General features: G+C 45.4%; 2 protein-coding genes across 2 annotated transcripts in view; both read right to left on the bottom strand.

Annotated features, from left to right (window-relative positions):
• LOC144500596 (ADP-ribosylation factor 2-like) overlaps window positions 1-17,380 on the bottom strand; it is a 384,154-nt gene that overhangs the window by 304,488 nt on the left and 62,286 nt on the right. The window lies entirely within an intron of this gene.
• The window catches only part of LOC144500595 (proto-oncogene Wnt-3), a 403,721-nt gene continuing 387,399 nt past the window's right edge, over window positions 1,059-17,380 (bottom strand). Inside the window, exon 4 of the mRNA XM_078223762.1 lies at window positions 1,059-3,613. Within this exon, the coding sequence (XP_078079888.1) occupies window positions 3,134-3,613 (480 nt within the window). The 3' untranslated portion in view covers window positions 1,059-3,133. The remainder of the gene's footprint in view (window positions 3,614-17,380) is intronic.

The raw sequence follows: 17,380 nt of genomic DNA, 5'->3' as shown, positions 1-17,380 counted from the left end.
TAGTGTCCTGAGATGCGTAGGTTAGGGGGATTAGTGGGTAAATATGTAGGGATAGGGGGGTAGGGCCTGGGTGGGATTGTGGTCGGTGCAGACTCGATGGGCCGAATGGCCTCTTTCTGTGCTGTAGGGTTTCTATGATTCTATGTATGAACCAATGCTAGAAATTGCCAAATAGTTATAAAAATCCACCTGGTTCACTAATATCCTTCAGAGGAGTGCACCTGACATCCCTTCCTGATCTGGTCTACTTGCAATTCCAATCCCACACATAATATACCCTCAGGGAAATTTGGGATAGGTGGTATATACTGCCCTGACAGTGTCATCCAACATCCCAAATAATCGTGAAAACAATACATAGGCGCAAGGTCCCAGTTTAATCAACAGTGGCTGTGTGAACTGATCCCAGTCAGAAATGTTATTGCCCTGGTTGCTACACATTGATACTTGCAGGTGGGGTAAATAAAGACGGGATTCAGTTCAGCTGTGACAGCTTCCATTGTCAAATAGGCGATGGCCTAGTGGTATTTTCGCTGGACTATTAATCCAGAAACTCAGCTAATGTTCCGGGGACCCGGGTTCAAATCCCACTACGGCACTACGTTCAAATCCCACTACTGGTGGAATTTAAATTCAATAAAAAATTATCTGGAATTGAAAATCTGCTGATTCCATGAAACGATTGTCGGAAAAACCCATCTGGTTCACTAATTTAGGGAAAGAAATCTGCCGTCCTTACCTGGTCTGGCCTACATGAGACTCCAGACCCACGGCAATGTGGTTGACTCTCAACTGTCCTCAGGTAACAAGGGATGGGCAATAAATGCTGGCCAGCCAGCGATGCCCATGTCCCACAAATGAACAAAAAAGCACCTGCTGACACTCACTGTCTACCTCATGCTCAAAAGAGGGCATCTTCAGCAAGGGTGAGCAGCAGCAGTGGAACCACACGACAGTGGGAATTAATATCTGCTTGGGCAGAGGTGTAGCCCGGGGATGGAAAGAAAAACATTTAGTAAGTGTGAGTTGTTGAGTAAGAAAGCACAGCACGCCAGTGTACACTACATGAATAAATTTTATTTCTTTGTTGGTAGCTATTTCTAATACTAACAGAAGAATATGTACACTGAGTGACAGAGGAGATTGTACATTTAACATCCGCTTCCATATAGACGAGTGAAGCACGATAGTAAATGTAGCTCACACTGCCTTTAAGCCACCTTGGCAAGTTTATAAACTAGAAACAGCAGATAAGACACTTTCTGCAAATATATAATCTCAGTTGAGTCATATATATACACATTGTGCAATAAATAATTATAAAAACATAGGCTTTAAGAATATAAAATCAAAGGGTCAAACACCTAATTTGTACAAAACTTTGGATATAGCAACTTGCAATACAGATTCAACTGGAGCTAGTACTTCCAGGCTACAAGGTAGAAAAATGCTATGATAAATACTGCAGACTTTTAATTAATTTTTAGAGCACAGGATGTCAACGCCCATTGCTCGAAGTAACTATTCACTCATTCTGGGAAAGGTATCCATGGGGCTCTACGTTGAATTCCCACCTTGCTTCTTTTATCTTATCCCATCTTTTTTCTTTCACAGAAAGAAGGCACATTGTATGTAAGTAAAATTACTCTTAAGTTGGTGGTGGATCAAGGTCCCTATGAAGGAGGAGGTCATGTCTACATCAGCTGGATGTGGCCAACAGATCCACTCAAATCTCAACGTTTGATCATTTTGTAAAGGTCAGATTGGGAGGTGAGAGTACAGGTAGTATTAATACTTAGAACAGGTGTGGTGTGTGATACAGTCACCATCCTAAAGAACTAGGAAGTTTTATTACGAGGGTCTTATCTGATATATTTTGACTTGGGGATCGAATAAATGTATAGCTGGAGAATTAAGCTGCTAATACAATGTTAATACCTCAGCTTGTATTTCAGCCAACTGAAGCCATGTCGGATATTGCAGTCTGCAAAGGATTCTGGGGGTTATAGTCTTTATTCTTGGGTTTGAAGGGATTTAAATTCAGAAATTGCACAAGTTACTTCAAAGTTGAAAGTATTAAATCGTAAATGAGTTTGGGATTGAGTTAAAAATGCAGTGTCCTCAGGATTGCAAGTTTTGAAACCAATAGTTCAAACATTTGTCATTCTGGGGTAGTTTGTTTCAGTTTAGATAATTATGTTGACAAATATATCTTTGATAATTCCATTCTATGAAGGTCAAGTGACTTTTCTACAAAGGTCTTTACTGCAGAAATGCAAAAGTCTAATATATCATCCAGCATTACTTTATATCCTCCCAGAGTTTCCAGAAAATCCTGACTGCACTTCTTCAGTTTATTGTGTATATGTTTACATGAATATGTATATCATTTATAAACACTAGTCGTTCCTTCCTCTCTTTCATCTCTGTCCCAGGGGCCGGCCTGAATCCCAGGGAAAATCAGATTCCAGTCGGAATTTGTTTGTCAGTTCTGGGATAGGAAACATAAAACAACCCAGTCCACCATGAGATCCACCCAAATACTGAGCAGTTCTGAGGAGTCGAGGCTCCCCCCTTCCCTCGCCCCATCTATCGAGGAATTAACCATTTTGATTGAGCCAAGCTACAGCATCACATAATTGTCATAACTATGGAAACGCCTACATCACTAAATCTGTTGGCAACCGCACAGTGTAAAAGCCAAACGGTAAAGTGGAAGGGTGGGACACACAAAACAAAAAAAATTATTGTATTGGACGATAGCTTGGGATATTATGTAAATTTAAAAATCCCTGGAAAGGCTCTCTTGTTTTCCATCAGAATAAATGACAATCCACAATTTCAAGTTGAGAGCAAGTAGTCCCAACAGACCAGTTTTTGGATCAAATAATCACTTGACTTCTCTATTTTCTACAATGAGCTTTTTGGTTCAAAGTAAGTTTCTCTTTAAGCTAGAAAACTCTACTTGCTCCAAAGAGAAATTGAGTAGATTGGTGAAAAGACTACATTCCCCAGAATCCATTTCTGCAATATATATGCACAGTAAAGTGCATAATGTTTGTTTAGTCCCCCAGCAATGACTGGAAGGTTCCAGATTGTGTGACCTTATTTGCGTGTATGTGTGTGTGTCCTGTTATTTGCATGTATGTACATCGTACACTCGAATGCACTCCTGGCAACTGACATAGCAACACCAGTGGAATATGCAGTGACATTTTTCCTTGCGTTTCTCCGTCCTGGTGTTATGTCCACGGCCACAGCAGAGTAAGTCACAGCCGTCGATTCCGTGAGAAGTGACGTTGCAGATCCTGTCCCTGGTCCCAAAGGAGCCCGTCTCCGCGTTTGGCTCGCAAAAGTTTGGCGAATTTTCATAGTACACAAGATCACGCTCAGTCGGGGGCTTAAAGAGCTCGTACTTGGCGCGGAGGGTTTCCACCCAGCCCCGGGACTCTCTGTGCTTCTCCACCACCATCTCAGACGCGCTGTCGTACTTGTCTTTCAGATAGTCGCCAATGACCCGGAAATCAGGCTGTGCCCACCAACAGGTCTTCACCTCACAGCTCCCAGACAAACCATGACACTTGCATTTCAGGTGCATGTGATCCAGTATTGACTGCAACAGTAATCAAAAAACACAATTAGTGAACGTTAGTTAGGACAACGCACTAATACCCTCTATACATCTCTTGCACAAAGAAGCTTTTTAATGTCAACTTACCAAATATATTACATCTATTAACATTTTCCTGTCTCAAAAGTTTACTTCTTTTGTAATAAGTTCTGATTATGCTTTTGAGGCAACATTTGCCATTATAAATTCATTTTCCACATTTATAATGAAGCCTACTCCATGTAAACTTTATACACTGTAATTATGTCCTCCCACCACTGTAGTGTCTCAAAGGCACAGCCCCCAACACAAGGATTCCTCGACTTCCAAACTTGCAGTAAATCCTGTCACTCAGTTATAAATTGCAAAACAAAATCAAAGCATTATGTAAAGTAACCATGGGAAATGGGAGTTTAAAATGGGTGTTTAATTATCTCTTTATACCTTAGTCCAATATCTGCCCCCCCAGGAAACCCTGCATGGGAGATCTTTCAAAGTAGATTTATGGGATGTGGTATCACTGAAAAATGCTTCTATTTCCCGTCCCTAATTGACTCAAGAGGGTTGTGGAGAGCTGACTTCCAGAAATACTGCAGATCTTGAAAAGGTATATCCACAGTGCTGTTAGTGAACGAGTTCCAGTTTTGATCCAATGACAATGATATACATTCAACCAGGATGGCGTGTGACTTGGCAGAAAACTTGCAGGTGTGGTTTTCTCATGCATCTTCTTCCTTTGCCCCTCTAGGCGGTAGATCGTTGGTTTGGAAGGTGCTGTCTAAGGAGCTTGGTGAGTTGCTGCAATGCATCTTTTGTAGATGGTACACGCTGCTGCCACGGTGCAGCAGTGGTGGAGGGAGTGAATGTTTATGCTGGTAGGTGAGGTGCCAATCAAGCAGGCTGTTTTCTTCAGAATGGTGTTCGGTTTCTTGAGTGTTGTTGGAGTTGCACTCATCCAGGCAAGCAGAGAGTATTCCATACATTGTGACTTGTGGTGGACGGGCTTTAGGGAGTCAAGAGGTGAGTTACTTCTTACTACAGAATTCCCAGCCTCCGACCTGCTCTTGTAACCACAGTATTTATATAGCTGGTTCAGTTCAGTTTCTGATCAAGGGTAACCCTCAGGATGTCGATGGTGAAGGATTCAACAATGGTAGCGCCATTGAATGTCAAGGGGAAGTGGTTAATTTCTCTCTTATTGGAGATGGTCACTGCTACTTGCCATTTATAAGCCAAGGATAAATGTTAGTCAAAGTTTTGCTGCATATAGGCATGGATTGCCTCAATATTTCAGGACTTGCGAATGATGCTGAGAACAGTACAATCATCAGTCAAAACTCCCATTTCTGACCTTATGATAGAGGGAAGGTTGTTGATGAAGCAGCTGAAGATGGTTGGGCCCAGGACACTCCCGTGAGGAATTCCTGCAGCAATGTTTTCCGGCTGTGCTGATTGGCCTCTAACTTGCACTAGCTACTACACCAACCTGTGCTGGATTTACCACCTGATTCCCATTCCACTTACTCAGGTTCCTTCAAGTCATATCCAGTCAAATGCACACACTTTTACCACACCTCCAGCATTCAGTTCCAATGTCCATGTTTGGAATAAAGCTGTAATGAGGTTTGGAGCTGGGTGTCCCTGATGTAGGTCAGTGATCAGATTGTTGCTGGGTAAATCCTTCTTGATGATACTGTGGATATACCTCCCATCCCATTCACTGATGATTCAAAGCGGAGTGAGGAGGCGGTCATTGGCTGGATTGGATTTTTCCTGCTTTTTTTGTGGACAGAAATAATCTGGGCAATTTTCCAAATTTCTGAATAGATGCCAGTGCTGTAGCTGTACTGGAAAAGTTTGGCAATGGACGTGGCTAGTTCTGGAGCACAAGTCTCCAGTACTACCGCAGGGATATCAATACATGGGAAAGACTTGGTTGAAGACTGGGTTCTCAGGAGGAGATTGAAATCAATAAGAACACAAGAAATAAGATGCAGCAGTAGACCATATGACTCATCATGCCTACTCCACCAATCATTATGACTAATCTTGGCCTTCAATTCTGCTTTCCTGCCTGCACCCTCCCCACTCCCCACCCCCCCCCCTCCGTCCCCCCACCCATCCCCTCGTCCCCCCTGCAATATCCTTTAATTTCTTGAAAAACCAAAGATCTGTCTGTCCCAGTTTTAAATATATTCAATGATGGAGCTTCCACAACTCTCTGGGGTAGAGAATTTCAAAGATTCAAAGTCCTAAAGTGAAGACATTTTTCCTCATCTCAGTCCTAAATGATCCGCCTCTCTGTGCTCCCACTCAGCACTTTAGCTGAAGCTGTTTGCAAACAAGTGCACCAACTTTATAAACTTTGTCTTTTTCCTCTGCTTGCTGGGCTCTGCCATCTCTGAGGCTGGGGGAATATCCATGGAGCCGCTTCCTCCCCCAGTGTGTTTGTGCATAACCACTCGGGACTGCAGACCTTTATTCATTAAATATGTTCGTTGGGCACCGTGCCAAATGTACTAATTATACATTTACCACTTCCGCTATTATCCGGATCCACGAGCTCTAACTTGCGTTGCTAAAGGACCCATGTCATCCTTAAACACCTTTTGCCTTCTGACACAAGTACCCCTTTAAGGCAGCTTAAAGGGGACCCAACTTCATGAGTCACAATCCAAACGACTGACTATCTTAAAGGCCACTGGATGATGCAATGCAGATAGCTTTGTTTCCTGACGGTATTCCTTCACTTCCTTTCGCTGAAACATCGCAGGCAATTCCCAGTGTCATCTTCCGACCTCAATGGTGCAACTTCACAGCTAGACAACAGGGGGCACAATATGAATGCTGTGCAACACCAGTTTGCATGGCAGTCTATCCAGCAGCTCGCCTGGCACTGCCAGTCCTCACTCAGCCACAACTTGGGTTGCCAGCTCTGGCTGGACACATTTTAGGAGATGTCATCACATGACCTCCCCACCTGCTGGGTCCCTGATGCTGTGAGGCAGCAGTGCTGACCACTGTGCCACTCTTTTAGTTTTAAGATTCTTTATGATCTCCCATTGGGAGACCAATATGGACTAATACGTCCGTCAGTAACATTGCAACAGACACACATACAAGCCCCAGTCTAACAGGGGCTTCCCATCAAATTTGTCTCATGGCAACATGTCAGTTTATTTTGGAAAGAATGGACTTGATGAGCTGAATGGCCTTTCCCTATTCCATTCTTGAATCACTGGATCACTTTGTTTCTGTTTCTAGACTGACTGACAATACATCAAACTGAAGTGTTCCTGTTCACCAAGATACTATCAATAATGAATAAAATGCACGTGATAGTGAAACACGGCACGGTGGCACAGAGGTTGCCTCACAGCTCCAGGAACCTGGGTTCAATTCCGGCCTCGGGTCACTGTCTGTGTGGAGTTTGCACGTTCTGCCCGTGTCTGCGTGGGTTTCCTCCGGGTGCTCCGGTTTCCACCCACACCCCAAAGATGTGCAGATTAGGTGGATTGGCCGTGCTAAATTTCCTCTGAGTGTCCCAAGATGTGTAGGTTATGGGGATTAGCAGGGTAAATATTTGGAGTTACAGGGAACAGGTCTGGTGGGATTTTCCCCTTAGTGTCAGGGGGATTACGTGGGGTTACGGGGATAGGGCCTGGGTGGGATTGTTGTCGGTGCAGGCTGGATGGGCTGAATGGCCTCTTTCTGCACTGTAGGGATTCTATGATTCTACGAAAGCAAGAGGAAAAAAACCTGGAAATGCAAATAGCAGAAAATTAACCTATTTTGATATAAAGAAAGGTAGATTGGAAAGGTTTGATTTTCAGAAAAGATGTGATAATGAAGTAATTTACAGATGTAGTAATTTTGAATTTGTTAGTGATGAACATACATGAGGCACCTTTGTACAAGAATCTTGCTTTATGCAACCTTAAGGATCATATTAGATCAAGTTTGGTATCTGCAATTATATATTAACTCAGTGGTAGACTCTCATCTGAGTCAGTGCCTTGTGAGTTCAAGTTCCACTCCAGAGACTTGAACCTCACTTGACATTCCGGTGCCGTCCTGTACTGAGGGAGTGCTGCACTGCTGGGAGGTTCCAGCCTCTGGCCGCGATGTTAAACTGGAGCTCATTTGCCCTCACAAGTGCTCCCACGATAGGGCCACTATTTGTACCTCGACCAACATGAAAAAATTAGTCACTGACACATTGCTGTGCACAGATTTGCTTCCTGTGAATCTTACAGGACAAGAGTCAGAAGCAATTTGGCTCATGTCGAGGTTGTAAAAGAGGTTAGATTTCTTTATCAGAGGAGTAGCTAAACACTTGTAAATAATGTGTGTATATGATGTATATATCTCAAGATATTATTAGTAATGTTTCATATTGATATCACATACATAGCTGCCAGGATGGGGACAATATGAAGCAGCAATCCTTGGGGAAGATCTCAGAAGTATTTCCATGTCTGTATCTTGGGGCTGTTGCTCATTTAGCCTTGATGGGTTGCTGAGGATGGGATTTACTGCAACCTCTTCTCCTGGTTTCCAATGACAGACAAGATAATGACCAGTAACCATGACAGAATGCTGTATATTTGCATTTCTCTTTTGGAAATTAAAGATGCGGATAGATTTATGGTTTCAACGCTTGAAACTGTTGCTTTACTGAAGACGGAGCAAACAACTCCATAATCTGCTGGAATGTGAAAGTGAGAAGTGAAATGTAGTGTTATGTTTACAATAATTGGAGCTTTTATCTATCCTAACAGTCCCACCCTCTGATGCACAAACATCGACTAGGTTGCTGACAGAGGCGCCCCTTCTGTTTTGTGGCTCTGTGCAAACATGCTTGTGAGGTCTGAATCAGGAGGGAATTGAAGGGTACAACTTGGCTGTGGGCCAAGAGTGTGATCAAGCCTAAACAGCATTTGAAAATACAATACAATCAAAAAACAATGTAATGCATTGATATAATGTTTTTTGGGGATTCCGAATGATACAAAGCACTTTGCAGCTTTGGAAATAACACCCATTGCTGCAACGGCGACATTGGAAGAGCCAATTGATGCAAAGCAAGCTCCCAAAAACAACTTCTTCAGGCTCCCTCCACTTGACAAGAGTTCAATGCTGCACTGGTCACCTCTACTGCCAACTATGCTCACTGCCTCCTGATAGCTCATGTCTGTCCATTCCTTGATGTTTCTTTTTTTTATTCATTCATGGGATATGGACATCACTGGCTAGCCAGCATTTATTGCCCTTCCCTAGTTGTTCTTGAGAAGGTGGTGGTGAGCTGCCTTTTTGAGTGATTGATACAATTGAGTGCCCATTTCAGAGGGCAGTTAAGAGTCAACCACATTGCTGTGACTCTGGAGTCACATGTAGGCCAGACCGGGTAAGGACGGCAGATTTCTTTTCCTAAAGGAACCAGATGGGTTTTTCCGCCAATCGACAATGTTTTCACGGTCATCAGTAGATTCTTAATTCCAGAATTTTTTGATTGAATTCAAATTCCACCAAATGCCATGGTGGGATTTGAACCCGGGTCCCCAGAACATTAGTTGAATTTCTGGATTAATAGTCTCGCGATAATACCACTTGGCTATCGCCTCCCCTTTTCTTATCCTGGAAACACTTGGGGTAGGATTTTCCGGTCCCGCTGAAGACAAACCCCCACGGCAGGTTTCCCAGCGGCGGGATGGGCAAGCCAGGCAAAACACCATGGACATAGTTGGGACTGGAAGATTCTGCTGGTGATCACTGGCAAGCCACCTCCACCATGGGAAAACATGCCGTGGGGGGCGGGGACTGGAAGATTCTGCTGGTGATCACTGGCAAGCCACCTCCACCATGAGAAAACATGCCATGGGGGGCGGGGTACTGGAAAATCCTGCCACTGTTCTTCCTCAATTCTATTGACTATTGCTGTGACCTTCAAGCTGTGTCGGTGTGTCTTGTTGCGCCTTCGCAGGTGTAAACACCAACTCTATTTCTGGCTCTGATCTCAACCCCCTCTCTCCAGGATCTCCTCTCATTCTGCCATTCTCATTGGTTACCCTTTCCAACTCCCACCGCAGCAGCTGGGGAATTTAAATTAATCTCATTGAAGAAATCTGCAAATAAAAAGCTCTTGTCGCCAATGAAACGATTGTTGTAAAAACCCATCTGGTTCACTATTCTGTGGTAATTAACTTACCTCCTGACTCCCCAAATCCCCAAAAGTAGAAATATCGAGAGCTTCAAGTTTCTAGGTGTCCAGATCACCAACAACCTGTCCTGGTCCCTCCATGCCGATATTATAGTTAAGAAAGGCCACCAACGCCTCTACTTTATCAGGAGACTAAGGAAATTTGGCATGTCCACTACAACTCTCACCAACTTTTGCAGATGCACCATAGAAAGCATTCTTTCTGGTTGTATCACAGCTTGGTATGGCTCCTGCTCTGCCCAAGACCACAAGAAACTACAAAGGGTCGTGATGGGGGAGCACAATCCATTACGCAAACCAGCCTCCCATCCATTGACTCTGTCTACACTTCCCGCTGCCTCGGAAAAGCAGCCAGCATAATCAAGGACCCCACGCACCCCGGACATTCTCTCTTCCACCTTCTTCCGTCGGGAAAAAGATACAAAAGTCTGAGGACACGTACCAACCGACTCAAGAACAGCTTCTTCCCTGCTGCTGTCAGACTTTTGAATGGACCTACCTCGCATTAAGTTGATCTTTCTCTACACCCTAGCTATGACTGTAACACTACATTCTGCACTTTCTCCTTTCCTTCTCTATGAACGGTATGCTTTGTCTGTATAGCGCGCAAGAAACAATACTTTTCACAGTATGCTAATACATGTGGCAATAATAAATCAAATCAAATCAAATCCACCATCTACAAGGCGCAAGTCAAGAGTGTGATAGAATACTCCCAGCCCCCCCACATTCTCAGCCCCTCCCACACTCACTCCCAGCCCCTCCCAGATTCACTCTCAGTCCCTCCCACACACTCTCAATCTCTCCCACACTCACTCCCAGCCCCTCCCACACTCCCAGCCCCTCACACACTCACTCCCAGCCCCTCCCACACTCACTCCCAGCCCCTCCCACACTCACTCCCAGCCCCTCCCACACTCACTCCCAGCCCCTCACTCACTCCCAGCCCCTCCCACACTCACTCCCAGCCCCTCCCACACTCCCAGCCCCTCCCACACTCCCAGCCCCTCCCACACTCCCAGCCCCTCCCACACTCCCAGCCCCTCCCACACTCCCAGCCCCTCCCAGCTCCTCCCACACTCACACCCATCCCAGCAAAGTCATGAACAGATTTTCCCAGTTTACTCTGGACAGTCTCTGTCCCGTCTTATTGAAGGCAGCCTTATCTAAATCTAGAATCCCAGTAGCTGCTCCCTATTTCAAACACCATGTTGAACACAATCATTGTATGGTTTAAATCTCTAAGCTTCACTATTCATTACTAAGCTGCTATGGTTCTGCTCCCTTGTTGGTTCTGGGACATATTGTTGCAACAAACCATCTCAGAAACACTCAAGACCTGAGCGGCCAAATAGTCTACTCCAGCTGCTATTGCTTATGTTTTAGAAAAGAGCATGTGAGATGCTGGTAATTCTGCATTGGGTAACTCAACTCCTGACTCTCTGAAGCCTGTCCACCATCTAAAATTTATTCTTTCACGGGATGTGGGTGTTGCTGGCAAAGCCAGCAGTTGTTGCTGATCTCTAATTGTCCTTGAACTGAGTGGTTTGCTAGGCCACTTCAGAGGGCAATTAAGAATCAACCACACTGCTGAGGGTCTGGAGTCACGTGTAGGCCAGACTAGGTAAGGACGGCAGATTTCCTTCCCTAAAGGGGCATGAGTGGGTGCTTATGACAATGATCGTTTCATGGACACTATTACTGAGACGAGCTTTCTATTCCAGATTTATAAACTGAATTTTTAAATCCACCAGCTGCCAGGTTGGAATTTCAACCAATGTTCTCAGAACCAGGTTACTGCTAACATAAAGGCAAAATCTTAGAATCTTACTGTGCGGAAGGAGACCATTCGGCCCATCGAGTCTGCACTGACCACAATCCCACCCAGGCCCTATCCCCATAACCCCATGCATTTACCCTAGCTAGTCCCCCTGACACTAAGGGACAATTTAATATGGTCAATCCAGCTAACCTGCACATCTTTGGACTGTGGGAGGAAACCGGAGCACCCGGAGGAAACCCACGCAGACACTGGATGCTGGAATCTGAAACAAAAACAGAAAATGCTGGAAAATCTCTCTCCACAGATGCTGTCAGACCTGCTGAGTTTTTCCAGCATTATCTGTCTTTGTTTCTATTTGTGTCTCTGGGTGACTAGTCCAGCGATATTATTACTGTGTCACCATTTCCCCATTAAAGAGTGATGGAAAACTTCCCACTTGCCTGGATGAGGGCTACTGCAACAACACTCAAGAAGTTAAATGCCATCCAAGTCAAAGAAGCCCATCACCTTAAACACCCACTCCCTTCACCATTAACGCCTGGTGAGAGCTACGTCCCATCTAAACGATGTACTGCAGCGTCTCAGCAAACCTCCTTCAACAACACCTTCCAAATCTGCAACCTCTAATACAGAGAAGCACCAGGGCAGCAGATTCTTGGAAAAACCACCATCCGCAAGTTCTCATTGGTCAAGATCCTGGAACTCCCTCCCTAACATCACTGTTGGATGTACACCACCTCACTCATACCCACACACACTCAAATTAAAACCCACTTACACCTACATAAATGTCCCCTGCAACTCTAACCACACACACACACACACACACACACACAGCAGTATCAGGTATCTTTGTGGGTTGTTGTTTATGGAGTTGGCCCCTGTTGCTAAGCTGCTGTAGCCACTCATCATTCAGGTGCCAAATGCCAACCCACAGTTAAAATTGCCATTTCCCTGCATTGTGGGTCAGTATCTCCCAGGTGTGAAACTGTAAGACCCTCATGTCATGTTTACGAGCATCCTGGAAGCAGAGTTTTGGGCATTCTACTGGCTCTGGCTACCTCATCATCCAGAAATTCCCTGGAAATACGATGATCTTCTTGCAAACATGCCCGAGCCAACAAAGTTACCCTTGCCTGATGAGTGCCAACATATTTGAGAGAGGGCTGCAACATTTGTGCTTTTGTCTTTCCATCTGATGCTCAGAATGTGCCGTAAACCGCACAGAGGAAAGTTGTTGCGCTTCCTTTCCTGACAGTGTTAGGCGATTCAGTAAAGGTGCTGAGAACACATGCTCCATAAACTTGGCCTGAAGAGTTAGCTTGATGTAATTCCGTGCACGTTACGTGAGTCAAAGTAGCAGCTGCTTTTCCTTTGCATGTGCAGAGTTCTGCATCAAGAAGCAGACTGTCTGTCACTGTGGAAAACACAGTAAGAAGTCTCACAACACCAGGTTAAAGTCCAACAGGTTTCAGTTCAATGCCAGCATCTCCAGATCACGTCACTGTGGAGCCAAGGTAGCAGAATTTGCAAACCCCTTGCAGCTGGGTGTTATTTACAGTGATAAGACACAGTGTCCTATAACTATGGTTTTCTTATGGGGGCGGCACGGTGGCACAGTGGTTAGCACTACTGCCTCACAGCGCCAGGGACCCAGGCTCGATTCCCGGCTTGGGTGACTATCTGTGCAGAATCTGCTCGTTCTCCCCGTGTCTGCGTGGGTTTCCTCTGGGGGCTCCGGTTTCCTCCCACAGTCCGAAAGACGTGCTGGTTACGTGCACTGACCATGCTAAATTCTCCCTTAGTGTACCCAAACAGGCACCAGAGTGTGGCAACTAGGGGATTTTCACAGTAACTTCATGGCAGTGTTTATGTAAGCCTACTTGTGACACGAATAAATAAACTTTAACTTTGATACTCAAAGTAAAAGAGAGCAAGTTACAGGCGCGGGAGAGAAAATTTACGAATCTTGGCAGCCTGATTTCCATTTGAATGATGGCTTTCTCTCACAGAATCCCTCCATGCAGAAAGAGTCCATTTGGCCCTTTAATTCTGCATCAACTCTCCAAGAGAGCATCCTACCCTGGCCCTATCCCACTAACCCCACGTATTTACCCATTAGTCCCCCTAACCCACACACTTGGGACACTAAGGGGCAGTTTATCATGGCCAATCCACCTAACCTGCACATCTTTGGATTGTGGGAGGAAACTGGAACACCCGGAGGAAACCCACGCAGACACGGGGAGAATGTGCAGACTCCACAGACAGTGACCTGAGGCCGGAATTGAACCCGGGTCCCTGGTGCTGGGAGGCAGCAGTGTTAACCATTGTAGAGAAGTGCTCTGATTAGGGAGAGCTGTATTTAGTCTTTGCTTTCAGTCTGGACACGTTTGTGGAGCTTTCAATGGACCTGCAATGCAGTTAACTTCTTCCATAACCCCAGGGAAGCAAAGATCAGGAGCTTGAAGAGGATGGTGCTAAATAAAGTGGAGGCAGGGACACAGCCCGGTTTCACTCTATTCTTCACCTTGAAGCAGCGAGAAGTGGAGCGATCAAACTGGACGGTGCAGTGCATGTTGTCATGAAAGGAGTGGATGAGGCTGAGTAGCTTTCGTGGACAGTCAATTTGCCCCAAAGTCCTTCAGTGTCCTGCCCTGCTGATGGTGTTGGAAGTCTTAGTGAGATCTAAGAAAGTAAGGTAAAGTGGCATACCCTGTTCTCGACACTTTCTCTTGTAGCTGGGGTGTGGAGACCATGTGGGCGGCACGGTAGCACAGTGGTTAGCACTGCTGCTTCACAGCTCCAGGGACCTGGGTTCGATTCCCGGCTTGGGTCACTGTCTGTGTGGAGTTTGCACATTCTCCTCGTGTCTGCGTGGGTTTCCTCTGGGTGCTCCGGTTTCCTCCCACGGTCCAAAGATGTGCAGGTTAGGTTGATTGGCCATGCTAAAATTGCCCTTAGTGTCCTGAGATGCGTAGGTTAGAGGGATTAGTAGGTAAATATGTAGGAATATGGGGGTAGGGCCTGGGTGGGATTGTGGTCGGTGCAGACTCGATGGGCCGAATGGCCTCTTCTGTACTGTAGGGTTTCTATGATTCTATGTCTACAGTGGATCAGCTGGCACAGAAATCGTATTGTGATTCTGGGTAAACTTGGGCTGCGTAGGATGGAGTTTGAAGTGATGCGAAGGAGTGAGTATCCCTGGAGTTGTTGCAATCTCCTCTGTCACCTTTGATTTTGTATAAAGTAACAGTTTTTGTGTCTCGCGCATGCTTTGGAATGGATTTAATCTTCCAACAGAGAAGGAAGAAAGGTTGTGAAGTTGTGACAGAAGATGGGACTTGCAGTAGAAGTTTGGCTGGAGGCCCATTTAGCTGGGTGCAATATTTAACTTTCCCAGCTCCAGTGACAAAACAGCCACACTTCCACCCATAAACACACTCACTGACACACACACACAATCAAACACACTCACTGACACACACACACAATCAAACACACTCACCGACACACACACACAATCAAACACACTCACCGACACACAATCAAACAGACTCACTGACACACGCACAATCAAACACACTCACCGACACACACACACAATCAAACACACTCACCGACACACACACACAATCAAACACACTCACCGACAACACACACAATCAAACACACTCACCGACACACACACACACAATCAAACACACTCACCGACACACACAATCAAACACACTCACCGACACACACACACACAATCAAACACACTCACCGACACACACACAATCAAACACACTCACCGACAACACACACAATCAAACACACTCACCGACACACACACACACAATCAAACACACTCACCGACACACACAATCAAACACACTCACCGACACACACACAATCAAACACACTCACCGACACACACACACACAATCAAACACACTCACCGACACACACACAATCAAACACACTCACCGACACACACACACACAATCAAACACACTCACCGACACACACACAATCAAACACACTCACCGACACACACACAATATCAAACACACTCACCGACAGACACACAATCAAACACACTCACCGACACACACACAATCAAACACACTCACCGACACGCTCACACAATCAAACACACTCACCGACACACACACAATCAAACACACTCACCGACACACACACACACAATCAAACACACTCACCGACACACACACAATCAAACACACTCACCGACACACACACACACAATCAAACACACTCACCGACACACACAATCAAACACACTCACCGACACACACACAATATCAAACACACTCACCGACAGACACACAATCAAACACACTCACCGACACACACACAATCAAACACACTCACCGACACGCTCACACAATCAAACACACTCACCGACACATACACAATCAAACACACTCACCGAAAAATACACACAATCAAACGCGCTCACCGACACAATCAAACACACTCACCGACACACACACACAATCAAACACACTCACCGACACACACGCAATGAAACACTCACTGACACACACACAATCAAACACACTCACCGACACCCACACACAATCAAACACACTCACCGACGTGCGCACACAATGAAACACACTCACCGACACACACACAATCAAACACACTCACTGACACACACACACAATCAAACACACTCCATGAAACACACAATTAAACACACTCACTGACACACTCACACACACAATCGAACACACACACTTGCACACACACAATCAAACACATTCACTGACACACACACAATCAAACACACTCACTGACACACACACACAATCAAACACACTCACTGACGCGCACACACAATCAAACACATTCACTGACACACACACAATCAAACACACTCACTGACACACACACACACACAATCAAACACACTCACCGACACACACACTCACCGACACACACACACAATCAAACACACTCACTGATTCGGTGAAGGCTCTGTACTGGGACCTCTCCTGTTTGTGATATATATAAATGATTTGGAGGAAGATGTAGCTGGTGTGATCAGTAAGTTTGCGGATGACACGAAGATTGCTGGAGTTGCGGATGGTGATGAACATTGTCAGAGAATACAGCAGGATATAGATAGGCTGGAACATTGGGCAGAGAAATGGCAGATGGAATTTAATCCAGATAAATGCGAAGCGATGCATTTTGGTAGATCTAATGTAAGGAGGAGCTACACAATAAATGGCAGAACCATCAGGAGTATAGACACACAGGGGGACCTGGGTGTCCAAGTCCACAGATCCTTAAAGTGGCAGCACAGGTGGAGAGGGTGGTGAAGAAGGTGTATGGCATGCTTGCCTTTATTGGATGGGGCATAGAATATAAAAGTTAGCATATGATGTTGCGGGTATAGAACGTTGGTTAGGCCACATTTGGAATGCTGAGTCCAGTTCTGGTCGCCACACTACCAGAAGGACGTGGAGGCTTTGGAGAGAGTACAGAAAAGGTTTACCAGGATGTTGCCTGGTATGGAGGGTCTTAGCTATGAGGAGAGATTGGGTAAACTGGGGATGTTCTCCCTGAAAAGACGGAGGATGAGGGGCGACCTAATAGAGGTGTATAAAATTATGAAGGGCATAGATAGGGTGAACAGTGGGAAGCTTTTTCCCAGGTCGGAAGTGACGAACACATGGGGTCATAGGTGCAAGGTGAGGGGGGCAAGGTTCAACACAGATGTCAGGGGGACGTATTTTACACAGAGGGT

Source organism: Mustelus asterias, chromosome 11 (genome assembly GCF_964213995.1).
Source record: "Mustelus asterias chromosome 11, sMusAst1.hap1.1, whole genome shotgun sequence".
Taxonomy (NCBI): Eukaryota; Metazoa; Chordata; class Chondrichthyes; order Carcharhiniformes; family Triakidae; genus Mustelus; species Mustelus asterias.
The sequence above is the reverse complement of the archived record's forward strand: the minus strand, read 5'-3'. Positions and strand labels throughout refer to the sequence as shown.